The following is a 26,634-nucleotide window of genomic DNA, read 5'->3' as shown; positions in this document are numbered from 1 at the left end:
ATGGAAGGCAAGAGCTGGAGAAAGCTGGCCGCGCGGGACCTTCTCTAGCTTCCTAGCCCTGGTAGCAGTTGTCAGGCATGAGAAAGGTAATCACTAGACATACTAAATCTACAGTATCCTGCTGTCCATTCACGCAATTTTGGTACAAGTATGTACTCTACCTAGCTGTTGCGAGTTTTAAGCATTGAGTGCCTGGCTCTCCTTATTGCGCTCAATCACCACAGAATGCATGCATTGACTGAAGACTGTACAGCAGCAGTATTTCTCGCTGCCAACAAGAGGACCCTTAATTCGCTTGTGACTGGCTTCTTCTTGGAGGCTGATGGTACGGATGACGAGCATGCGCAGCAGAGGCAATGCTCGAAACAGATGGTGAGGGTCAATGGTCAAGCATCCAGGTGAATGCGTAACCTAGTTCTCATGCTATGCATGAGTTGAATATGGAGGGCAAGAGTTGAGAAAGACGGCTGCACATGACACTTTTGTTTTCAAGTCTTGGAAGCCTGTCAGGCACGTGCATCAACTGAATGACACACATTGTAGCATGTAAAGATCAAGCGGTGATATTTAAAGCTTGGGAACCAAAGACACACAACCAGTTGACATGTCCCATGCTAGTGCATTCAGTGAATAACAATCGAGGAGTTCACATTCTTTTACTGCCAACACAAGCATAAGTGCACTGACTAGAAGCATGAAATGGCAGCACCTAGAGGTATCGGCATTGCCCGATATGAGCAGTGGTGGATATACACAGCTCTAGGTGATCACGAGGGCTGTGGTTGTTCAGTGGCATCATTTTCTTTCTGTGGTTTTGAAACAAAGTTGCGAAAGACAAAGGTGATGTTGTCTTCTGCAGCAGCCAGGTGAGGATCCTGAATGAAATACACATGAAAGGAGAAAAAAAAACAGCGAACAAAAATTTTTTAAAGAAAAGTGTTAACAAACTACACATGGGGGCCCCCTCATACTTTTCCCTTAAAAAGGTGCTTTTTGCCCCACATTAAAACCAGAAAGCATGCTCACACTGCACACGACTCATGCCATTTCCTGCACTAAATGTGACCTATTCCTAAGCTTGGTTACAACACACCATTCCTCGAGTCCAGCTAACTATGCTGAATGCTGCCGTGTTTCTTGACACCCTGTTCAAGTCAATGTTTCAGCCTTTTCCTGCAGCTGTTTCTTTCCCATTAACGAGAACTTGCATTGGTTGGTGATACCGTATTCACTCATATAAGAAACACACTTGAATAATTGTAAAGCATTCATTACATTCATGCACAGATGCTTTGGATTAGGATTAGCTGTGAAACATACAGGAAAAGAAGTTAAGCTGTGACAAGTGCTGTCTATTTCAAATCTTGTCCTATGTGTTGCACTGTTATTTCTTATTCTAAGCTGTATCAATGTCGGGTTCTATTGAACAAACAGTACCTGTAACGCAGGGAGCAGTGACATAACCCCGGCAGGTGAATGTTTCAAACACAGCCACCAGTGGGGCTTGTGCGACCCAAGTTGCTTTCATTGAGAGACTTTTTTGTGCCCAATCATTAATTTAACTGCCACCTGACATGGCCACCCACCACATTGAGAGCAAACTGCCTGTATCGATATGTAGCGGGTTATGCTATGGTCGTTTGGCCACATTGACCAGAGCCACTGGGTATAAAAGGAAGCGCAACACAATAAGGGTGGTCCTTCCCTCATGTCAGCAACGGTGTCAGCGTATTTCTAATCTGAAGCATGGTGTCAGAAGTGGGATACAGCCTGAGCTAGGCATAGCGACCCAATCATGCCGCAACATTTGAAAAGTGTGTCGTGGCAGCAATGCTGGTACAATGCACGATGGAAACTCTTCGCCTCTTGGTCCGCTCATCCTCTCAGACAACGCAGCGGAGAATTGGAAGAAATTCGAGTAGTGCATCGACCTATATTTCAAGGCAACAAGCAAGGAACGTACGAATGCGGAAAAGGCTGCCATATTTCTGCACATAGCCGGTCAAGAGGTCATCGACGTGTTCAACACCTTTCGCCTCACGTCAACGCAACAAGAGGATTACGCAGCCATCATTCAGCAATTCAAGAACTACTGCACACCACAGCAGAACGAAATCTTAGAGGGGTACGTTTTTCATTCCCAAATCCAGCAAGAGTATGAAATGTTTGAGCAATTTCTGCGAGATCTACAGACAAATGCAGGAACTTGCAATTTTGGACGCCTAAGAGACCCGCTAATATGAGACCGGCTAGTGTGGAACAAAGGATAAAAAGCTGAGAGCTAGACTTCTCAGAGAAAAAAATCGACCCTTTCACATGCAACAGACTTTTGCAAAGCAGCCGAGTTTGAAACGAGTCAGACGCTGGTAGGGGAAAAGGAAAGCAAGCAGCAAAAGTATGCGATGTCGAGAAACGCGTTCAAGGTGTGTGAGAGACGTGCATTAAAGGCGTGCTCGAGCAAGACGTTCAGGAACGCCCTGCCCATCAATGTATTTTTTGCAACAAAAGTAATGCACCTAGGAGATGTCTGGCATGGAAAAAAGGGTGTACAAATTGCGCCAAGCAGAACCGCTTTGCCATCTGCCACAAGGCGAAAAACATAGGCGGAATTGACTGTCTTAGTGAAGCATCCGAGGAAGAAGAAAGCAAGCTTGGGATGTTAACAGTGCAAATCAACGGCATCGCTAGCGATACAGGACATTATTTATTTATTTATTTTCCAATACTGCTGGCCGGTGAAGGCCGTTATAGGCTGGAGGCAGAAAACAAGCTTTTGCACAACAAAAAGTAAGGTCGTTAGAAAAAGAACCAAACAAACAACAATACAAACATGAGTACAAAATTTCAGCGCAGACGAAATGCATTTTAAAAGTTCTGGCTAATACCATTCTCAAACGATGACAAAGTGTCTGACTGTGGAACAGTAGCTGGTAGGTTATTCCACTGGCCTATAGTTCCGAGGAAAAATGAATAGGCATTTGCATTAATGTGTGATTGTGGAGCGTGGTATTTATAATCATGCCTTCTTCGTAAATTCCTTGATTCTGCTAAAGTTAGGCATTATGTTGTGTCATTATTTCAGTGCAAGGCCACAACATTTTGAGACTGATAAATTCACAGCGGCTTCACATTTACTGCAAACTGCTAGTGTCAGTGTTAGCCTTTCTGGAATGTGCTACACTCATCCAGTAAGATGAGAAATTTCAGACAGCCCAACAGCTGGCTGAAGGTTGCTAGGCTCATTCAATCCCAGGGAATCAACACCATGAGATGTGAGAGTCTGAGTGAGTTCAGAGTTCAGAGTTCAGAGCAAGTCCAAGTGAGCGCTTGTCTGAGTCTTAGTGAATGAAGATGAATTCGACTATGAGCGAAATAAAACCTATGTGAATTCATGAGCTGCAAGTGGGCCGTGGATTTGGTGGAACAACGAGTACTGATATTGTCGACATTGACATGCAAGGTGTCACTGACCTGTGAAATGTGCTCACCAATCGGTGCTGGGATGTGCTCCCACTGCAGCAGGTCACTCATGCCAAGTTTCTGGAATAAATAAAGACGGACCTGTACAGCCTGTGCTCAAGATTTCGCTGGAACTGAGCATGTACAGGTAGAAGCAATATGAGGGGCAACAGGGGAGCGCGTAGCGTCCTAGCTGCGCAAAGTGATGCCACTGAAAGCCAACGAGAATGGGTGGCACCAGAGACGGCAAATCATGCTGTGAACCAGGCCATGATCCAACTGAAGTCCATAGAAGACAGATAAGTTAAGATAAGACAGAAAGAGGGATATCTGGCCTGCTACTCTGCACTGGGGAAGGAAAAGAGGTGAAAAAAGAGGGTCGTGATGGATGACAATGTGGTGAGATTTGATGGCATCGCAATCACAAGTGAAAGCCCGCGGCACTAAAAAAAAAACATGAAAATGGGCGCATTTCCCCGGTTGCTTTCCAACTCTGTGACAAAGCACATAGTCCTCTAAGAGTGGCCTGCTGCCTAAGCGCTTCAAGGAAGCCGCCAATGGTAGCCATTCACGCGCATATACAGTACTCAACACTAGTGCATGCTCCACAGCCTCGGTTATGCCACAAATGGAACAGTCCGGAGAGTCTGCAAGTCCAATTAAATATACCTAAGTATTTTGCTCGAAAGCGACATCTAAATGGGGACTATGTATCAAGCATGCATGAGGGCACGCAATTCCACACGGAACAAGAAATTTCATTGTCGGATCTAGTCTTTTAAGGTGGATGTGCTGAGCGTCTAGTTGGGCCCCGTATCTCACTGTCACACTCTTCATAATGTCCAAAAAAAAAAACAACTGGTGAACAATCATGTAAAAGGCACAACCGTACGGAGGCCATTGCTGAGAGTGCTCTTTGCTTTAGCATTGGCCCTCTTATTTCCATTGGGTCCGCGGTGCCCAGGGAGCCACTGAAATACTATTCGGTGACCTTTTTCTAGAACAAAAGGAGCTCAGTAATCTCTAGTGCCAGAAACTTGTAGGCAGTGTGCCATAGAAAACATCCTAAAATTTGTAGCGCAGGTTTTCAGCCTGTGAATGTGCACCATGTTTAAGGTGGTTCCCCACAGAGCAGCCAAGTCGCTTCCCAAAGGGCCACAAGCTCAGCAACAGCCGTTAAAATATGTTCCAGAATGAATTTGAGAGACATCTGCCGAGCGGGTGTCACTACAGCTGCTGTTGATGCCATTGGTAACGCAGATATGTCAGTGTATACATGAATGTAGTTCTGATAGTCTGACCAGATGCATGCCAGAGCAAGTTGCTTCAATGCGTTGACTGGTACCATGGATTTCTTTAGTATTCCGGGAACACGCAGCCATACCAAAGGCTGAGCCACCACCCATGGTGGCTTGACGGGGTGATATGGTATTTGGGACTGATGGAAGCGGAGTGCGAGTGCACTTGAAAAACTGCTATCCGGCCGCTCATTAAGAATCATCGTCAGTGGGCCACAACGGTGTTGGGCAAGCAAGCATAAATACACACGAAGTGGTTCTTGTTACACGTATGTCAGTATTGGGCAGGCATATGCTTCCTCCATCATGCCTCTCTTAGAGTTGCAACGTGGCAATCCAAGGCATGCCTTGAGAGCCGGCAATTGAACACTCTGCAACAATGACTGCAAGCAGGAAATGCTCATATTCGTCAAGACCTTGTGGTCCTGATGGTATACCTAATTCTTTTTTGCGCCAGTACAGGGAACAACTATCTTCGTTTTTTATGGCTATCTTCACCTTATCACTAGCCACAGGTGTTGTGTTGCGTTGGGTTTAATGGCGCATAAGCAACTAAGGCTATCATGCGCCAAGCTCAAGGTATAAGGAATTGTTTTCTGCAGATTTTTACAAAGATAAAATATTATGGCGGTGTAGAAAGCTTGAAAAGGTATTTCCCTCTACCTAGTATTCAGAGCAAAAACAAGATTTATAAATGGCTAACATTAAAAGTTGTAAAGGAGGTTGGGTAACCTCATCACCCATCCTTGGCTGGGCAAGAACTGGAGGCCCCTAACCAATCAAATAAAACAACCTCAGCCCTTTTCTCCGGAATGAGAAAGTGGTTGAGGTGTACTAAAATACAAACAGACCAGTGGGTAAAAAATTTTAGTCTCTTGAGAAATCCGGTTTCTTTGAGAAAGCTAAACACACACGATATATCAACACACGATATATCAACACTATGCACACCTGGCATTGTACAAAACGAGTTACACATTTCTTGAGGCGGCCCACCTTCTTGCGATAGGAACAGTTGACTTTGCATAATCTAGCAAGCTTGTTGTGCAGGGTGGTGCCATGCGTCTCATTGCGAGATGATGACCTTAAATGGGCAGCCGTCCTTGCGGGTCTTCGGTGCAAAAAGGGCTACCTACCTATTAGCTTAGGTCACAGCTGTCCTTCACAGCTGAGGCCAATTATGTCAAATCTTTATAACCGCACAACTTGATAGCATTCTTACTATGCTCGCTGGTCGTACACCCCTCATGATCCGAAGGCAGTCAGAAATTTGCGATTTGAGGTTGTAGTCTTCTGCGAGATGACTGCAACCTCAAGTCAAGTTGTGTTTGGTTCCGTTCTCGGATATCTTCACCTTTGCTTTTTGTATGTGTGCTGAATGCTTCCTATTCATTGCTTCGCTTACAATAAACATGTAGTCAGCAGAGCTCATTTGTCTCTTCACTCGTCCTCATTTCTTTGCTAACTTTTGTAAGTCATGCAGCCTGTGTGACTATAACCACCTGCTACCTCTATGGTTCTGTAGCCGCACAAAGCAACATGCCATTCAGAAGCGTTTCATGCACCTAATGCGTTTAAAATAGCTTCAACAGCAACATCAGGGGATACAGTATGCCAGAAACTGTCCAGAGAATCGGCCGCTGCGCTGCACACTTTTGTCACCCTCACCGTCTTGAGCGCACTAATGGCATGTTTTGCTTCTTGTCTGTGCCTAATTCAGTTACCATAATTTTCACTCTCCATGTCAGCGAAACCGTGACTCTGTAAGATCTCTCAGTGCATTGCTTAGATACATGCAGCCACACCGCCCGAGCACGTTAGGAAGAACACAGCAGATGACACCAGCTTTGCAGGAAAGGAGGCTGGGTAAAGAGGAATTTGTTGCTACTTAGCAAGCAAATCTAGTGACTTTAGGTCCAATGAGCCAGTCTGCACTAGTAGGCTCCAATGCATGCTCCTTGCCTCCACTCTGTACTTAACCGGTTCTTGACCGTCAGCCAACACATGCCGCCTCTGCTCCCAGTTTCAAAGCTTGAAGGAAGAACAAGAGCAGTAAACAATCTGTCCACCTTCCAGCATGTATTAATATGTCGTGTCACTGGAGGTTCTCAGTAGGAGGTCCAACCCTGATATGTTGGAAAATTCAGCTGATGACATCACTGTGTGGAGTACTCGCCATGGCATGCAAACTCAGGTGGCAATCAGCCTGAGACATATTACTGCCACCTATGCATTATCAGTAGGTCTTCTGCTGTCTGTGAGCAAAACTACACACATTTCAGTTGCCAATCATTGGGGCCACTGTTCATCTTCAACTGCCCAGGACCCCACTTCAAGAAAGCTCGAGAGATAAAATGCTGGGTATGACAATCCATCAGCCGAGGACAGAGACTACTTGGCTGGCTCAGGCTAAAAAAATTGGAGGGCATACTTAGGCTCTGCTTGAGGGTAAGGCGCGATAGTGTTAACAGGTTAATGCCCATATATTCATTCATACTCTACCCTGCCCATTCTCTACTTTACATTCATAGATCCCTGAGAGTCCTTATACCAACCCTGGCGCAGTAGCGCAGTAGTTAGGCGGTGCACAACTGTCCTGCGAAGGCAGGTGCTGCCACCAGTGGGGCTTGTGCAACCCAGATTGCTCTACACAAGCAGACTCTTGCAACTAATCATTAAATGAACTGCCACCTGCCATGGTGGTCCATTTGCTCACAATATGGTGGGCAAGTTGTGATGACGGCACAAGATCATGTGACCTAGGCGGGCGACCTAGGTTGCTTCTCTGAAGATTTTTCAAGGATTCTTTGGTCACGATCAACGCCGCCGCCAATGACACCGGCTTTTCTGTGACACAGGCTCCTTGACACTATCATGTCAAAAAAGTCGACTCAGATATTAGGTCTCTGTTAAATGTATTGCTCCCAAAACAGGCAGCACATGCTCACATGTTGCATAGCACTTGATGAAAGCAGTTGTGCAACCGTGCCTCATTTATCAAGCAGCATTTAACCAGGGCTCAATGGGATTGTCTTGAAAGCGTTAATCAAGAGACTACGAGGGACGTCACTTGCCTTCCCTGTAGCACCCAGACTGTGACTTTACAAGAGCAACTCAAAAGCCGATGAACCAGTGGAACAGTGACATGAGGCTTGCAGGCCAGCCTCAACACGAGGCTTACACTTCATACTCCTTGTTGCTACAGCCACTGCCGGTTCTTCCTCCCTGGGATTCTGAAGAACTAAGCGACAACAGACATCAAATCATGCAGTGGCATCACTTCGTGACTGCATGTTTGAGCAAGGTTCCCAGCTGCCCCATGGCTTTCTCGTTATTTATGTGGATAACAGCACCCTGGGCTGCCAAGTAGCAACAGTAATTCACTGCCCTGGCCAGTCTGCCCTTGAAAAGGCATCTAAGTTTAGACTCGAGGAACCTCTTTTCTTGCAGAGCTGATCACTGTCCAGGAGGAGGTGCTTTTTTTGTCCGTCCTTAACATGCTGTCTACGTCTCACATTGTCATCCGCATCGGCGCCCTTCGAGCGAGATGCCTACTATGAAATGTCACACACACCCGAGTCATTTGCCAAAATATGCATCGTCTGGCAGCTCACATCCCTCAGCCAATTCATATCAAATGGGCCTCATGTGACCTCCCGAGTCACACAGATTCCACGACCCACCTGGCCACCCCATACCTCATCTTCATCTCAACTCCTCGCCTGCCATGCGAAGGAGAATTCGGGTCAGGGTTGTTCTCACTCCGGCCGTCAATCAGAACTGGCTTCACTTGCAAGGTTTTTATTCCCCGTCTCCGGTATCCAGTTTGCTCATAAGACGACGTCGAAGGCAACATTCACCATCTACCGCGGGTCTGCCCAGCTTTAAAACTGACAAGAATCTGGTACCTGGCTGCAGTGTCTATTGTCGGTCAGTTCTACACCCTATGATACTTGGACACAGGAACTGCATAATGGACTTCATTTCATTCATACAGCCATACTCCCTATTGATTCACATAACCTATCCTTCTTATGCCATAAGACAATACACACCACACAAAAACAATAAACGGCAGGAACTGCAACAGAAGTGCTGATGACACCATGGCACTGCAAGACAATGACTTTCAGATGCAGCGGCCAGCGTACCTTCCCAATGGTGCCGTGGGAGGTCACACTTCCCAGCTGAGAGGAGCGCTTGAGAAGACCACTGTGGGTCGGGTGCCCCTGGGTCTCACCATCGAGGCAGCTGCCCTTGGCAGCATCATCCACTTCGAGCGCGCTCTCACACTTGCAGCCCAGCAGCCTGTGAGTGGAGCTGGTGGTTGCACTGTCAAGCGTGAAGAGGTCCTGCGATGCAGTGTTGCGAGGGAGAAAGCCTTTACTGCTGCCAGATGAATCCAATCAGTGACACTCCCTGGCTGTATGTACAGGCAGCTCCAATATATAAAGGAACAGTCAGTTTGCATGCTACTTCTGCAGTGAAGGTTAAAAATGTCTCATGGGCATTACCCATCCAGAGGAAAACTTATATTAGGACCAAAGTGTGATTCCATTTCATGTTGGAGCTACCTGCACGTACTAATATGTGCATACGTGGCAGCTCATGTGCGCCTTATGGGTAGCCCGATAGAAGCACAGACAATAAATCGATTGCTTTGACAGCCGATGCGGCTTTTGCATGCACAAGCTGGATTTCTCACGCAAAACCTGCACAGCGTAACGCCTGCACACACACACTTATCCTGTTCTGTGCACATCGTGCGAACTGTTTCCATCCATCGTGACAAGCAGCACTCAATTTTGTAGTTAGTGCAACCAAAAGGCAACTGCAGGAAACCACTGGGTGCACTCCCTTTGAGATGGAAGCCAACAGGCATCCAGGCTCAAATGCAGCCCTCATATTCTGCAAGTAGCTACCTCCATACTGGTACAAAACGGTCTGCACTTCCATAGCAGCACTGTACTCACATCAAGTACAAATATACATTTTATGGTTAGTGTCTGCATAGAAACAAGATGGCAATGCACAGCAGCAGCAAGCAGCAGAATTTTCTGAAAAACTGAGACATTTAAAAACACACCTTCCATCTTTGCTTTCCAATGTGCTTTTACAGAGGAGGCCAGGAATTTGAAAACGCCGCAAAGAACCTCTCAACAAAGTTGCCTCTTCAAACCACTTCACCTCCCAAGAATGCACTGTCTTTCTGCTTGTTTGCCTTGGTAAAAATAATGCACACTCTCATTGCATTCTGCATGCTCTAAAAGCATGCGCAGTTTTGTGAACAGGCAACAGATCAACTTGGGTGGCATATTACAATTGAATTTCTTTCTCAGCAAGAAAAATGACAAACAAAAACGATGCTGGCCGACTGATCTTGTTTTTGTAAGTCACCACATACTAATGTGTTGTAACCACCTGAAGCCTGTAATGACGATGCCCTCAAAACTTCAAAACTAGCACACTATGAATGGTTACGATTTATGAGGGCTTAACGTCCCAAAGCATAAACCACAGCCGTTCATAATGTGCTAGTTTTGAGAGCATCATGGCTACAGATTTCTCTGCTAACAAACTGATAAAAAATAGGGGTGTGCGAATGTTCGAAATTTTGAATACGAATCAAATTTGTTTGATATTCAATTCATCATTGTACTCATGAAATTGATAATCGAGAATTTCCGAATATTCGAAAATTCCCAAATATTCACCGGCGATCATTACCGTGCTGATTTTCATAAATTCAACCATGGAAAAACTACAGTATCTGGGCAAATTATCCAACAATCGAGTTTAAAGTGCCAAGAAAATATTACACATGTGTTCTCTTCGCTTTCTTCTCCGGCGTTTATTGCGTGGACTGGTCGCATTCAGATGCTGCTAGGCCTGACCTCGTGCGAAATTCCACAAATGGAGAAAACAATGCAGATGCGTCCTCTTCGCTTTCTTCATCAGCATTTATTGCGTGGACCGATCCCATTCAGATGCTGCTAGGCTTGACCTCATACAAAATTCCGCAAGAGGAGAAAACATTACAGATGCGTCCTCTTCACTTTATTTTCTGGCGTTTATCCCATGGACTGGTCGCATTCAGACACTGCTAGGTTTGGCCTTGTGCGAAATTCCACAAGAGGAGAAAACAATACAGATACGTCCTCTTCACTTTCTTCTCTGGCATTTATCATGTGGACCAGTCGCATTCAGACAGTGCTAGGTTTGACTTCGTGCGAAATTCCGCAAGCGGGCTTTCATCATTTCCATATTCTGTATTTGAACATAGTGTATACTGTCACCCTACCCCTATCCTTTCCTATCGCTCCCCCTTTCTTTCTTTCCCCCTGTCCTTTCTCTCATGCTAGCTGTAGCTCGGGTGCTCCAGGTTTCGATGGCAGATGCTGCGGCTAGCAACATCTTTTCCTTCCATTGTTGTTCTTATTTTAATAGCCACTAACTTTCTCACACATGACACAAGATGGCTGAACACCCCCTTCGAACAAAAAAACGCAAAAGCGAGCTGTTCTTTTTCTTTTATCCTTCCATAATGTGTTACATAAAAGCCTTCCTGCCAGTTGATTTAAACTTGTGATGTCCTTACCGAAAATAAAAAGGAAAGGTTGCCACCATGAATGGCAGTGTAGCGTAGCCTCTAGGATCCGTGCCCAAAAAATCAGTGTCAAAGCATGCATTACATCTGCATTTTGTTTTTGTTGTTTCTCTTCTAGCTTTAAAAGGTTGGAGTGGTCTCTCTATGATCAGAATGTGGTGGTACCCTGTCGATACAGACCAATTTGTACTTTCCCTCAGTGTCTCTTTAACACAAAAAGCAAGATGACAGGTAGATAAAAAAGACTCTCATCAAGCTTCTGCACCTCTCATATGCCACTGTGACAAACAACTCCCACATTGTGTCTCCAAAAACAATGCAGACACAAACCCCATGCATGCTCTCACTAGGATACTTGCAAACTCTACAGGGGCAGTGACATGGGCACATCAATATCTATGATTGCAATCCTTTGCCCCCTGTAGAAAGACTATAAGAGCCAAGCTGAAAAGCATCCATGATGAAACACTGCACACAACGAATAGACACACACGGAAGATCAAAGAAGCAACACACAAGCTCTTGCTTCTGCGCTCTTCTGTTTTGTTGTGTGCAGTGTGTCCCCCTAAGCAGCCATGAGTGCCCTCACCCTGAGGTCCTCGAGGGAGAACTTGACCCTCTTGCCATCCTTCTGGCTCTCCAGCACAGCTCCACTCAGGTCCTGTTTCGTCACCTGCCGCTGGAATATCTTCTCCTCAATGGTGCCCTGTTACACAGCACAAAATAATAACCACAACATGTTCTCAAGACTACAGCACAGATTGTGAGCACTACGGACAGCACAAGACAACAGCAGTGAATGCATTGCAGGGTCCTTTTTTCCTTTGTGACAAGCATGTATCAATTTTGTCACAAGTTTTAATTGAATTTTTCATTTATTTATTTATTTATTTACCCCCCGCAGTGCTGTTGAGAAGTAAATTGGTTCACCTTCTTTGCCGCTGAAAGGTTTGATGATGGTGGAATGCCTGCAATGTATGCGTGACCAAAAAACATAATTCTGAATTCGTTTCTACGTTCATGTTCTACAACGCATGAATGGCGTCGGCTCTTCCGTCGGCTACCAACAGTCCCCAGCATCGCTGCCATTCTGAGTGGGGGCGTCGCTTCGATTGGGACAGCGGCCCTTCCATCAACTATCAACGCTGCCTTGAGCGCCGAGCGCGTATTTGAAAGTAACCAGAAAACGTGTTGAACACTTGAGCTTCGCATAGAATGCAATTGTGTTATCGGGCCGCCGCCGCTTATCAGCAGCTGCAGTGTGCAGCTACATGTGAGGAGTGTGGGGTGCCAGTTTGCTGCTTATCAATAGCCGCCATCGGCCGCCGCTCGCGGGAGGAGGGAATGCCAGTTCCGCGCATTGACATAGCAGTTGCTCAAGGCCAGCACCAAGGGCGATGCGACGAAGCCACGCAGCAAAAATTGAACCATGCTGTAGCATGCCCGATATCTCAATGGTCTCGCCTTTACTTACAGTGCCATGTTTTCGTTTCGACTGTAAGTTGACCCCCTCACTTCAGGTTTTCAAATTTTGAAAAATAGGTCGACTTACAATCGTGTAAATACTAAATATGGTATCTGGTGCTTCGTTCGGAAGTGTGTGGACTGCTTGTGGGACCTGTTGTGTTGTGTGCGCGTTGTGTGGCAGGCTGCGTGCTACTGAACGTGAACAAAAAGCAATGGGCAAGCGCAGACGGTCCTGTACTACAGGCTACAAACTTCACGTGGCAAAATACGCTGAGGAACATGGTAAACGGGACGCCGGGCGTAAGTTCGATGGTGACAAAAAGTGTCTTCACTGCTGGTGTATGCAAATGCAAGACCTCGTCGAGACAACCCGAACCCGGAAGGCTTTCTGTGGGAAACAGTGCATGTTCCCAAAACTTGAAGAGGACCTCATCGAGTACGTTCGCACTACTAGGAGCAACGGCTTCACGGTGTCTACGAAAATGATCCGTATGAAAGCAATTGCTATTGCTCAGCACATGAACATTCGACCTGCAGACATCAAAGCCAGTCAAGGGTGGCTTCAACGTTTTATGAAGGCACCAATTCTCCATCTGTTGTTGAATGACGCTGTGCCAGAAGCTGCCAGCCGAATACGAGGACCAAATAATGAATCATATTCTTAGCGGTAAGAAATAGACACAACACCAAGCTACACACACACAGGACACCCGCTAGACTTCAACTGTCTTTACTGGACACTTGTACGACATAAATATGTATCACTGAGCACACGCAGGTGCCTCGTCATCCGCATCAGGTCTAACTACGCCCTCCCCTCTCCTGCAAGGCATACGGTTGCGCAGATAAACAATCTCTTTTTCTGCCAACGCCAGGGAGGGAGTGCTTACACACATGTCGCCCACTTCTTGAATACGAAAGGCTTCGATAATTTCCCTTTCTTTTTTGTCGGCTCCCACATGCATCACAGAGGAGAATAGTTTAAGAATCTTTTTTTCAGTTAAAACACATAAGCAAGGACTGCCCTTTCGAGCCATTGTTTCTGAGCAGGGATCCTGGCAAGGGTTGCTTTCAAGGTTCATGCAAAAACAACTTAAGCTTCTAACAGTAGTTGATCCCTTTAGGGTCAGGAATGCGATGGAAGTGGTTGATTACCTAAAAGAGCAGCACGAAACACCATGTGGTAACTTTGCATTCTCTATTGACGTAGTAGATTTGTTCTACAGCATTCCGCAGCCACAACTAATCGATGCTGTCCGTGACCTCATAGAAAACGGGGGCGCGGTAGACTCCCAGAACGCTTGTGGTTTGTCAGTAAACAGTTTTTTGGAATTGCTATCCTTTTATTTGAAAGCAACTGTGGTGTGTTTCAGAGATGACTATTTTATTCAGAAGGATGGAATATGTATCGGGTCTTGTTTAGCGCCTATGCTTAGTGATATATTCTTAGCCCATTGTGACAAGCGCATTGCTAAGGGTTTAGATAAGAGTGTTGTGAAATGTTTCAGATATGTAGACGATTATCTGGTGATTGTAAAGTTGAATAGCCTCCAGGAAAGTGCCTCTTCTGTATCTGGTATTTTAGATGTTTTTCACAGATGTGCAGATGGGCTTAGGTTCACTCATGAACTTCCAGTGAATGGCACTATCCAGTTTCTAGAAGTGTCCCTATGCATCACGGGTGAGCGTACGTGCTGGGCATATAAGCCCAGATCCAAAAAACAGGTTTTAAATTATGCTTCGGCTCATTCGAAGGTAGTGAAGCGCGGCATTGTGATGAACAGCCTGCGTGCGGTTCTGCAGAAGTCGTGCCCGCATAACATGGAAGCCAGTCTGCAAGAGCAGGTTGACCGTTTGGACAAGGCGGACTACCCTCTAGATTCGGTTAATGCGGTGGTCGAAGCTTTACTACAGGAGCTTGGTGGTGCCAAAGTGAAGGCAGGTGAAGAAAGGCTTAAGCGGCGGGTCGCAATCCCGTACGTCCACAGTCTATCCCACCGCCTCAAAAAAGTTGCCCAGAAGTGTGGTGTTGGTGTTCTGTTGACAGCCCCTGAAAAGCTGGTAAGATTATGTTCAGCAGTCACAGAAACGAAGAAGCCGTGTTGCAGCAAAAAGCACCAATTGAAGTTTGTAACCTGCCGAACGGGAGTGGTGTACACCATTCCACTTGCCTGTGGCAAGGTATATATAGGCCAGACTGGAAGGTGTGTCAACGACAGGATTAGAGAGCATAGAAAGAATGTTTCGTCACAGGCCGGTGGAGCTGAATTGGTGAAGCATTGCAGAAGTTGTAAAGGCTGTATCCCAGCATATGACGCTACATCTGTGAGGTGTCCTGTGTGTGTGTAGCTTGGTGTTGTGTCTGTTTCTTACCGCTAAGAATATGATTCCTTTAAGCCGTTACCAACTAGCCCAACTTAATGTTTTAACAAATAATGAAGCTTCATCACTCTGTCAATGTACTTAGGATGAAGCATGAGTACGACCTGTATGGTTCAATGCCCCGGAAAATTGCACGGTGGAAGCCAAAGTGGCAAAAAGTGTCTGCGTGCGCACTACTGGCGCTGAACGGAAAAGGTGCATGATGGAAGGAAGATTCCATCCTGTGTTGTAATCAAGAGAAAGACTGCCGAGAGAGAAGTTCCCCCAGGGTACCGTAGTCCGGGTGCAAGAGAAAGGCTCAACGAATTGGTCATAGACTGGCTGAAAACAGTGTGGCAGAACCAACCAGGAGGCTTACAATGCCGCAAAGCTCTCCTTCTGCTCGAAAGTTTTAGGGCACCTAACAGACCGAGTGAAGAGTCGGCTGGGAACTTGGCCATAATTCCTGGTGGCCTGACAAGCGTCCTGAAGCTATTCGATGTTTGCATTAACTGGCCATTCAAAACGAAATATTGGTTTGGTTTTATGGTTTTATAGGGGTTTAAGGTCCCGAGGCGACTCAGGCTATGAGAGACGCTGTAGTGAAGGGCTCTGAAATTTCGACCACCTGGCGTTCTTTAACGTGCACTGATATCGCACAGTACACGGGCCTCTAAAATTTCGCCTCCATCGAAATTCGACCGCCGCGGCCGGGATCGAGCCCGCGTCTTTCGGGTCAGCAGCCGAGCGCCATAACCATTGAGCCACCACAGTGGCCTAAGACAGAATTTTGGCAGTGCTACACCGAGTGAATGGTCGCGGGCAACCACGGGACAACTCTGAGAGGGCGGCTGAAGCAAGCGTCCCTCCAGCAAGTGTGCGCTTGAATTCTGCACACGTGGCATTTGTTGTCAGCGGACACACCATCTCAAAAGTTTTAGCGTCACGGGGCTGTCAAACGCCATGGACGGCACAGAGGATGACCAGCTTTGGGAGCACGCCAATGAGGCGAGCTTGTCCGACAGGGGTGAGAGTGCCGATGAGCTGAGCTCATCCAACAGTGATTAGCGCGAAAGCAGCGGTGAATAGTGAAATAGAAAATGACCGTATCTGACATCACCTTTCCAACTATCTGACACAGTAGTCACAGTGGCACCACAGTGTGTTAATGTGTAGCCATAGGCCTGATCCGTGTATAACCCGCACCTTAGAAAATTTGATGAAAAAAAGTGTGGCTTATACACAAGTACATATATACGGCATTAGACCGTGTCTGAACCATGGTTATGTTTTCGTCATGTCCACACCCTTTCAGGTCACGATACCAGACAGTGCGACGCGGCCGTAGGTCATGCCACGAATGAATGCACTCGCTGCGCGAGCAAGAACAGTCAGTTTGCATTGGGCAACGATGCACACGAAGACTGAGAGATAACCGACAAGAAGATGAGTGGAAGCGAGCACCTCCGAATGCACTCTTCCTGCCCCCCTCTACCACGTGTGCTGCCCCGCATTGCGAGTGGCATTAGCCAAGCTGCGGCGGATGCTGCAGCTGTCCCACTGTACCGTTTTAATGCAATCACATGCTCTTTGTAGGCTATCTCAATGGCAGTGGAGAGCGGCCCATTAGCTTGAATGCAAACAAAGGAGAACAAATAGCCAAGCCTATCCAAGCCAGTCCATACAAATCACTCTGTCAGTGCCCAGAAGTACCTGTTGTTTGGCTAGTTGGTTCATAATAAATTTGAATGGCGCAATGGGACAAACACGGGAAGAGCATGGGTGGCAGTGGCATGTGACAAAGTGCTTTACAGTCATTGATGGATGCACCGTGTGCGGTCACAAATCGTGTTTTTTCTTTGGCAGCCTTCCTGACTCACGGTGGTCAGCAGTCGGTAGATGAAGACATGGCGAGACTGTCCATCCCTCCAGACACGGGCCATCGCCTGCAGGTCGTTGGCGGGATTCCAGTCAATGTCGAACAGCACAATGCGGCTGGCTCCCACCAGGTTCAGCCCAACACCGCCCGCCTTGCAGCTCAGCAGGAACACAACTGCCAGAACACACAAGAATTCCAACCTTGCTTCCTCCTTTACATCAGCACCCCATGCTCAATCATAACGTGGAATGCAACCCATTATGGCGGCCCAGTGGCTTTGCCATTCTGCTGCTGGTGCTTGTGCCGCGGGTTCAATACCGGCCACTGCGGCCGTATTTCGAAGGAGGCGAAATACAAAACAACTGCATGCTGTGCTGTGCCAGCATGTGCTAACGAACCTCACGTAACCTAAATTATTCCAGAGACTCCCATGGTGTCCTTCAAAGCACATATGTAATTGTGGGGCATTAGCACATATAATTTGCAATTTATAATTTACAAATTAAAATGTGGAATGCCATATTTGCAAATGGGCAATGACATGAGCATTTGAACCTCAACAACAGCATGCATCAAACCCCACATGAACAAACACAGGCACATTTGCACATGTTTGCATGACACAGCACTCTCAGGAAGGCAAGCAGACAGTTGTTTTCCTTCAGAACGATTTTCATAGACTGCCTGAATACATGTGCTTAAGGGGAGGACTTGATCCAGCTTTGCAACACAGTAGCCTCTCGTTAATTCAAACTTTAAGGAACCAGGTATATTTGTTTGAATTATCAGTAAGTCGAAATTATCAGAAGAGCACGTTAATATGATCCAAGACTGAATGCAATTTCCTGTATCGATATCTATTTCTCTACGCAAATGTAGCTAAATTATTTCATCGTCATCATCATCATCAGCCTGACTACGCCCACTGCAGGACAAACGCTTCTCCCCAGTGTTGTCGGTAACGCGTTACAAGTAACGGCGTTACCGGTAACGCATTACTTTTTTTTGGTAACTTAGTAACGTACTTGTTACCAATTCGGAACTGTAACGGGTAACATACTTACGTTAACATTTTTCGGTAACGTGAGGTGTCACGTTACTAGTTACTTCTTGTTCCAGTTGTTACCCACTCCGCCCCCTTTTTTAGAAAAAAAAAAAAGCGCAGAGCACCTAAATTGATGTAAATAAACAAAATGTACAGGTTCTCCCGACAACCCTTGTTGGGGATCGCAGTAATGCCAGAAAACAGCTGCCCTTGACAATGCACCCAACTAAAAAAAAAAAGACAGAATAGCCATAAAGCACGAAACACCTGCACGAATACGCATTCACACACTTGCCTTCATCTACCTACCCTTCCAAAACCACTCACACACACAACTCTCTACACAGTGGAAGCATGCCAAGCATTTTGGAACATCACATTTTTCAGAATTACTCTAAATTTGTTGAGGGTTCAGTGATGTTTTCTTTGTGAAGTTGGAATTGATGATGGAGTGTCATTTTGTGTTTAATGCCACATTCAGAAGATGGCTTCATCATGTGCCACACAGAATCCAACACATGTAACTCTACAGGCAACTTTAGACCACTATAACATTACTAAGCTCCTGCACATTTGTGCTAAGTTTTCTCGTTAAATCAGGATATCGCGTAAAATTGTTGTTTGGGCTAGATGTTATATGTGAAATGTGAGCTTTATAAAATTGTTAACGTAAGTTCTTAAGGTGACGAAAACTTAAAATTTATGGCCATGAAGTAAAGGCAAAGTAACGTGCAGTACATTTTTTCGATAATGGTAACGATAACGCGTTACCTTTTTTTTGAAGGTAACGTAGGGCGTTAACGCGTTCCTTTCTTTTTAAATTTAACGAGTAATGTATTTCGTTACTTTTTTTTCGGTAACGCCTACAACACTGCTTCTCTCATGTCTCTCCAATTTACCCTGTCCTTTGCCAGCTGCATCCACCCTTTGCCTGCAAACTTCTTAATCTCATCCATTCACCTAACTTTCTGCCACCCCCTGCTATGCTTGCTTTCTCTTGGAATCCACTCCGTTACCCTTAAGGACCAGCGGTTATCTTGCCTTCGCATTACATGCCCTGCCCAAGCCCATTTCTTCCTCTTTATTTCGACTAGGATGTCATTAAGCCGCGTTTGTTCCCTCACCCACTCTGCCTGCTTCTGGTCTCTTAACGTTACACCTATCATTTTTCTTTCCATGGCTCACTGCGTTGTCCTTAACTTAAGCTGAACACTTTTCGTTAGTCGCCACGTTTCTGCCTCGTAGGTGACTACTGGTAAGGTGCAGCTGTTGAATACGTTTCTCTTGAGGGATATGGTCAACTGCCATTCATGATCTGAGAGAACTTGACATATGCGCTCCACCCCATTCTTATTCTTCTAGTTATTTCCCTCTGATAATCCGGATCAGCGGTCACAACCTAAGTACTTTATCACTTCCAGTGCCCCGCTACCAATTGTAAACTGCTGTTCCCTTGCTAGACTGTTGAACAATACTTTGGTTTTCTGCATCTTAATTTTTAGGCCCACTGTTCTGCTCTGCCTGTCTAACTCATTGACCGTGCTTTGCAATTCATCTCCTGACAACAAAAAATACGGATGAAAGGCAGCATTAAGTTTTTTTTATTTAGGTAGTGGTCGAAAAAAACTTGCCAATAATGCACTGGTTTCATAATAGAGTAACATCATCAAGGAACGAAAAAAATATCCAAATCATCCGAAGGTCAAAAAGTCGAATTGCTCTAAAAAAAACTTCCTGAAACTGTTTCACCCCGCAGCAAACTTAATTTATAAAAAATAAGCAGTGGTCGCCTGAAAAACTTCGCAGCAATGACGGTTTTTCGCAGTTAAGTCATTTTTAGTGCATGCCCACTGTCAGGAATGCCAAAGCAGAACTGCTCCAAAACAGTAAGGCCTTCTGCAGACTCCTTCACAGGTGCGACACAGTAGAGGTGAAGCTTCCTCACACGCGGCGGTGCCCATGTAAGGAGGCTTGGAGGCTTCACCACACAATGAGCAGTTCACAATGAGCGCGCATTATTGACGCACAGGACCACACGGTTGGATGCGAGGGGAATGCACATTTGCGCCGGAATGGCGAGATGCTTTCTAAAAGGGGAAAAAAAGAAGAAGTACCGGCGATGAGCCAATTAGCATCCTCAGCGAAGCTCAGAAAACAAAACTATGCCGTGACGGAGCAACTCCGATCAACAAAGCCCCCCTTCGGACCACGTCGGAGCTAAAGTTAATCCTCGATGTAATGAACTTCAATATAACGAAATCCTCGATATAACGAAGTATTTCAGTTTTCATAACTTTGTATCCATAGAACACCGTGTGTTTTTAGCCTCAATATAACAAAGTAGATTTTGGCGCACTGTCAATGCAACAAAATGTCATTGCTGGCTGGAAGCGAACCTGCGGAAAAATTGCATCGAGGGCGCAAGTGGTTGAGCAGAACACGTGCCGAAGCGCATATCAGAGCGCGTTCATAATATGGGTGCCGCACTGCTCTCACATACACAGCGCATTGCAGACGTAAACGCGCCGCCAGCTGCGCCATCTGGGGCAGTATGGGTGAGGCTGGCACGAGCGTCTGTGCAGCCTTGGCAGCCTGCCAGGCCAGCCCGCGGCTCTCACTACCTCGTCCAAAATCGGCGAATCGGCGCCAAATGTCACGCTCTTCTTGAGTTCGAAGTTGGCGTGCCGCGTTTATCATGTTTACGGATGCCCAAAGCTTGGTAAAAGGACTGGAAGGTCAGTGCAGTTGGCACACTCATCAGCTGTGAAGCCCTTAGTGCCCTTCACACCTGACAACCTCACTTCTAACCCAGACGATCCACGTATGTGCAAAAAGACACACACTCGCACTTATGGCAGAAAATGAGGAGCGGGGTTGGCCTGATTTCATTTCATTGGTTGGTGACTGGAGGACACTCTCCTCGTTCTTGCCAACATAAAGATAGACGGAAGAGTAAGGGAAATGCGAGGGAGGGTGGAGGCACGCGTTTGTCGACGGCATTCTCGCAATGGTGACAGCGGCGAAACGTGACGTCATATCTGCGGTGTGCTTGGGGTATTTACAAGAGAATGATGACAGAAAAACCAAAACTCGAGACGAGTGCGTCGTTCCCGTTACCCACGAGGTAGTCGGAGCGATGGACGTGCTGAGGCGGCTCGCGAAATCAGACGCAGTTAACTCCGTTGCTGCTGGCAAAGAAAGGGCAGAAGAATCATTTTTATCGCAAATAAAGGCTTTTCCTGTGAGTTATCCACAGCACGTTCTTGGCAGATTCTTAGCATGCTAGGAGGCGAATTTCGATGTTGCAAAATTTCAATATTATGAAGTAAACTGCCGATTTTACCGACTTTGTTAAATCGAGGTTTAACTGTAACTGGTTGGAGGAGCCGGATTTTCAATTCATGCAGCACCGCAAACCTGACTCATTTGACCTCAGTCACCGCTCTTTTGCACTCTGGGAGCAAGTCAAAAACGTGAATTAACTGAAGTTAACAGAAATTTCGTATGAATTAAGCAGCTTTAAAATGCATTGAAAATATAGTCACCAAACCAAAATTTTGAAATTTGCTTGAATTAACCGAAAGTATGAATTATTTGAGTTTGACTTATCGCGAGTCTACTGTATTGTATTTGGTAAACCTCTCAAAACTGTTCGAAGGTCCAGCAAGTTGCATTAAACAGCTGACAATTCGGAGTCCGGCACATGGCTCCCGATATGCAAACCAGTGTAAAAGGTAATCCACTGATATATACAGCTGAACCTGGATGTAACGAACCTCTATGTAGCGAAATCCTCGATGTAATGAAGTTTTTTAATTCCCCAACACTGCCCTCTTTGAAGCGCGTGTATTCGAGACCTCCATATAACGAACGTGCAGCGGTGGCTGACGTTTATATAACAAATTCACTAACCCGAACATCTGTTAGCTTGTGCTGAGTTATGAAATTTGGGAGAAAAGTTTCACGATAGTAAAGCGTGAATTGACATGAGAGGAACGCCAACGTTTGCAACGAGCGACCGCAGTTGAGTCAATGCATCGTGCACCAGCGCCTCCGGCACATCTCCATTGCTTTCGCTTTTGAAACACCACACCACATGGCACTACAACAGTTCATGCTCAAAAGCAGTGAAATATGATACAGCATAGCAAAAACGAAACAGCACGAGCAGTGCACACCCATCACCGCCATGCGGTACGTTACTCGCGTGATTCTGGCACTGATAGCTCTCGCGCATCGGGACTTTGGAGCAGGGACGATGGAGAGCGCCAGAGACACAAGGCGAAGAGTCCGTTTCCTGGGGCAACAGCAACGGGAAGACCGAGAGAGGGAACATGCAGAAAGAAGCATGTGCCTCCAAGGTCGGTCTATACAGTGGCAGCGCGACCGCGCGCGCTCTTTTCCAGGTCGGGCAGTGACCAGCTCGGGCCTCTCCTACTCTCCCCACCCCACTCGCACCGGCAATGCACGAGCTACGGCAGAGGTGGCAGCAGCGTGATCACGGAACGTTCCTCCATGTTTATGACTTAGAGTAATGGGGTTTTCTGTAAACATTTTCAAGATGATTTCACCTACATTTATTTCTTATTTTGGTTTCCGTTCTGTATTGTTTTTTCGGGTTTTCTTGCAAAAACTGCATGAAACGAAAACCTGGATGTAATGAAAAATCCCTGACTTTTTTCAACTTCGTTATATCCAGGTTTAACTGCAGTATGTCTCAGTTGCTTTTGTGGCAAGCAAGCAGCATTCTCCCATATGCAAAATGGCAATGCGTCAAGTTTGTGAGAGTGCAACTGTCAGATGGAGCCGTGTATACAGATATTGGAGTGTGGCGAGTTGAAGCGCTCCACGATCTCCAGTCGCTGCGTCGATGAAGTGGAGCCATCCAGCCTTAGAAAAGGATAGCCCTTCTGTGCGCAGTGGTCTTGGAGAATATCCAGCATCTGAGAAAAAAAGAAAGAAACAAAAATTCATTAATCCACCTGCCAAAAGTAGCATAATGCTTTGCAGGGTGCAGTTAGCACCATCTAACTGATATGAACTGAAACTTCACTGTGCTGTACCTGACTATGCGGTGTCTGATTTCCTCTGGCCATGCTCTTTTGCAGATATGTAGCCTGACACAATGTTATATTTTGTCTCCAAAGCCGCCAGCCTTACTCTATCACTAGGACTGTTTCTCAGTGCTATCCTGTCTACATCAGGGTTGCACAGGCCTCGTGTAGCACTGCAAAGCTCACTTCAGTCAACAGCTGCATAAGACTTTTTGTGAGGAATTTTTTGAGGATTTTGTCTCATGCTTAAACACTGGGAACAGCTGTAAAGTGCTAGGGCAAATAACAAGAGCGTATACACACCTTCCAGAAACAAAATAAACACACCCCAAACACTACTACCCTCAATACAATGTACAGTATACTAAGTGGTACCAGGCACTACCCTGCTTCCTTCTGAAAACAGATGAGTACCTCTATATACTGGACAGCACCGCTCATCAACTGTGCAGAGGCAGTGAAAGGGCTACTTCTGTCAGTGGGCCATGCAACCACTATGAACACAACAGAAAACACAGTAAAAGCAAGGGAGGTGTTACAAGTACACAAAGACCCTTTTGCTAACACTGCTAGATAACAGTGGCACCAATGCCAGGGTCTAATCTGAAGGTATGTTTGGCAAGCCTTCAATTGAAGTAGGTAGTGCAGAGCACAACAGTACCTATTTCTTTTAAGGTGCATAAAATGAACCAAATGGACAAATATCTTATCAAATGGGGCTGGACACAGCAAGAACGGGGCAAGTGGACAAAACTTGTGCTGCTAATGACAATGCGATGTCAGCTGTGCAGTTAGGACCACACTGGCACATTAGTATTTGCTGCTCTACCAACAATATGTTTACCGAGGAAGGAAGGATACTGATGCACAACACATACAAGAGTATAAGTGCATTATGAGGTAATCCGTTGTCAAAAAACTATGGGGACACTCAAGTCCCCTCAAGAGTGGAATGCGACAGCATTGAATTTCACATCTGTTGCACCTTCTGTTGCAGCTTCTCTGGGTGTTTGTGTCAGTTTCTTTGCAATTGCCAGTCCACCAACCACCATATTCGGACTGCTAGCTGCAGTAGCAGGTATCCGCTAGGCTGTGACAGTGCCGACATTTGCATATATTACATTTTTTTTTTTCTGATTTGTGATTTCGATTCTCTATCTAGGTTGCTGTCACAAGGTGATGACGTCAAGGTCACATTACCTCCCTCAACCAATCAGGAAATTTCATCTCAGACATTGGCGGGTTTTGGTGTGGCAACCACTCTAATGCTATCACATTAGTACGATATACAGCTCATGGGGTTTGCTTCTGAGCCACATTGTTTGGCTCCTTTTGCACCACCAGCATTCCAGAACTGTAGCAGGCAAGAGGGACTCTCATACTCACTCCTCTGAACCTTAGCATTTCTAATGGCTCTAGAGAGCCCCACTGCACTCCTTAGAATAAATGCCTTTGGGCTGCATATTTTTTACAAAAGCTGTATGTTCATTCCCAAGCAGTGACATTTCAATCTGAGGCCTCGTTAATTGTAGTATGATACCTCATACCTTCGTGAAGTTGGAGACCAAGACAATTCGTTCCCGGGGCGAACAAGTCCAGAGGGAACAAAGAATGGCAGCCACAACCGCAAGCTTGCCGGAGCTCGCCTCGAGGTCCGCACTTGCCAACGAATCGGCATCTGACAAAAGACCCTCATGGGCCTCGTTGCGCAGCAAGGCCTGCAAAGCATGGCGAGTGTCAGGAAATGTCACTGATCCAGCCAGGCAAAACTAGTTGTGATAAGTACAAAATGGCCAGTCATACATGGCAATGTCTTGCCGCAAGTACACTGGAGAACAAATGCGTCTTAAGGGACAGTGTGAGGTATCTGTTCAGTACAAGAACCAAAGAGTCACTTTACCCTCGATAGTTGTCAAGGACAACGGAAGGACACTTCCAGTGCTCCTGGGGTGAAATTGGCTGGAATGCCTAAAGCCTCACTGGCCTGAAATTGGTCAAATTAAGTCTGAAGATAGGGTAGGGTGCGAGCACCACAGAAGAACTATCCGTCCATATTTTCCGACTCACTAGGCACCATACAGAAATTCAAAGTGCACGTAGTGTTGCGAACTGGTGGTGATCCAGTTTTCTGCCGCGCTAGACCAGTTCCTTTTGCTCTTTGAGAGCAGAGAACAGACCAGCTGAACAGCATAAAGGAAAAAGAAATTCTTTGCCAAGTCTCGCACAGTGACTGGGCAACGCCATTAGTTATTGTTCCGAAACACGATGGAAGTCTCAGATTATGTGGATATTACAAAATGACCGTAAACCCAGTCATGAAAACCGATCATTATCCCTTACCCCGGCCATAGGACCTGTATTCACAAATCACAGGCGGCAAGGTGTTTTGTGTCTTTGACTTATCTACCACGTATCAGCAGGCGCCTGATACGTGGTACCTGAGTCATGACCATTTTTGACCATTAATACTGGCTTGGGACTTTTTGAGCTTCAGTGCCTTCCCTATGGTGTGGCTAGTGCACCAGCGATTTTTCAGTCCATGATGGACGTGGTGTCAAAAGGCATTCCGCACGCTGGATGCTACATTGATGACGTAATCGCGGTGGGGCATCACAAGACAGACTGCTAAAAGATATTCGAACGTGTCCTGGATCGGTTATGAGAGCACGGCATCATGTTGAAAACAGCTAAGTGCCATTTCTTTCAAAACGCCGTGACATACTTGGGCCACACTGTGACCACGATGGAATTTATCCGACAGAGGCACAGAAGACAGCAATTTTGGAGGCACCAGAGCTGACTACAGTGATGGAACTGAGGGCCTACATAGGCATGCTGAACTTGTATACTAAATTCCTAAAGAATGGTACCACCATTGCAGAGCCGCTGTACCGGTTACTAAGGAAAGGTCAAAAATGGTCATGGACAGAGGAACGCAGTCAGGCTTTTACCGCAACAAAACAGCTGCTCGCTAGCAGCCACGTATCGACGTTTCACGGTGTAGATAAGCCGATATCAATGCTTTGTGAGGCGTCAGCATATGGCTTGGGCATGGTTATCTTCCAAGAAACGGTGGACGGTGATAAAAGGCCGCTGGCGTTCACATCCAGCATAGCAGCCGAGAAAAAGTATGCGCAGTGCGAGCGCAAAGCATTATTAGCTTTGATCTTTGGGCGTAAAAGATTTCATTGCAACCTCTATGGTGAGATTTTCACGATCTACACAGATCATCAGCTGCTACTAGGCATTTTAGGGCAGGAGAAGTCAACGCCCACGCTGGCCGCGGCGCGAATGCAGCGATTGGCTACGATACTGGCAGCGTACCAGTTCTACCTCCGGTATTGCTGGGGAAAGGATGTTCAGTAGCCAACGCCCTGTCCAGATTACCACTGCCAGTCAAGGCTGAGGAAGTTCCAGGGGAGTGTCTCACAGTGTTTCAGTGCCCTCCGATAAATACCGATGAC

At 46.3% G+C, this 26,634-nt stretch overlaps 1 protein-coding gene across 1 annotated transcript in view; it reads right to left on the bottom strand.

Moving 5' to 3' along the window:
• Positions 1-642: 642 nt before the first annotated feature.
• The window catches only part of LOC144120429 (DNA repair and recombination protein RAD54B-like), a 72,576-nt gene continuing 46,584 nt past the window's right edge, over positions 643-26,634 (bottom strand). The window contains 7 exon segments of the mRNA XM_077652800.1: positions 643-875; positions 3,472-3,540; positions 8,909-9,109; positions 11,954-12,070; positions 17,073-17,245; positions 22,933-23,059; positions 24,718-24,888. Of these exon segments, the coding sequence (XP_077508926.1) occupies positions 768-875; positions 3,472-3,540; positions 8,909-9,109; positions 11,954-12,070; positions 17,073-17,245; positions 22,933-23,059; positions 24,718-24,888 (966 nt within the window). The 3' untranslated portion in view covers positions 643-767.

Source organism: Amblyomma americanum, chromosome 2 (assembly GCF_052857255.1).
Source record: "Amblyomma americanum isolate KBUSLIRL-KWMA chromosome 2, ASM5285725v1, whole genome shotgun sequence".
NCBI classification, from domain to species: Eukaryota; Metazoa; Arthropoda; class Arachnida; order Ixodida; family Ixodidae; genus Amblyomma; species Amblyomma americanum.
This window is presented reverse-complemented; position numbering and strand designations above follow the sequence as displayed.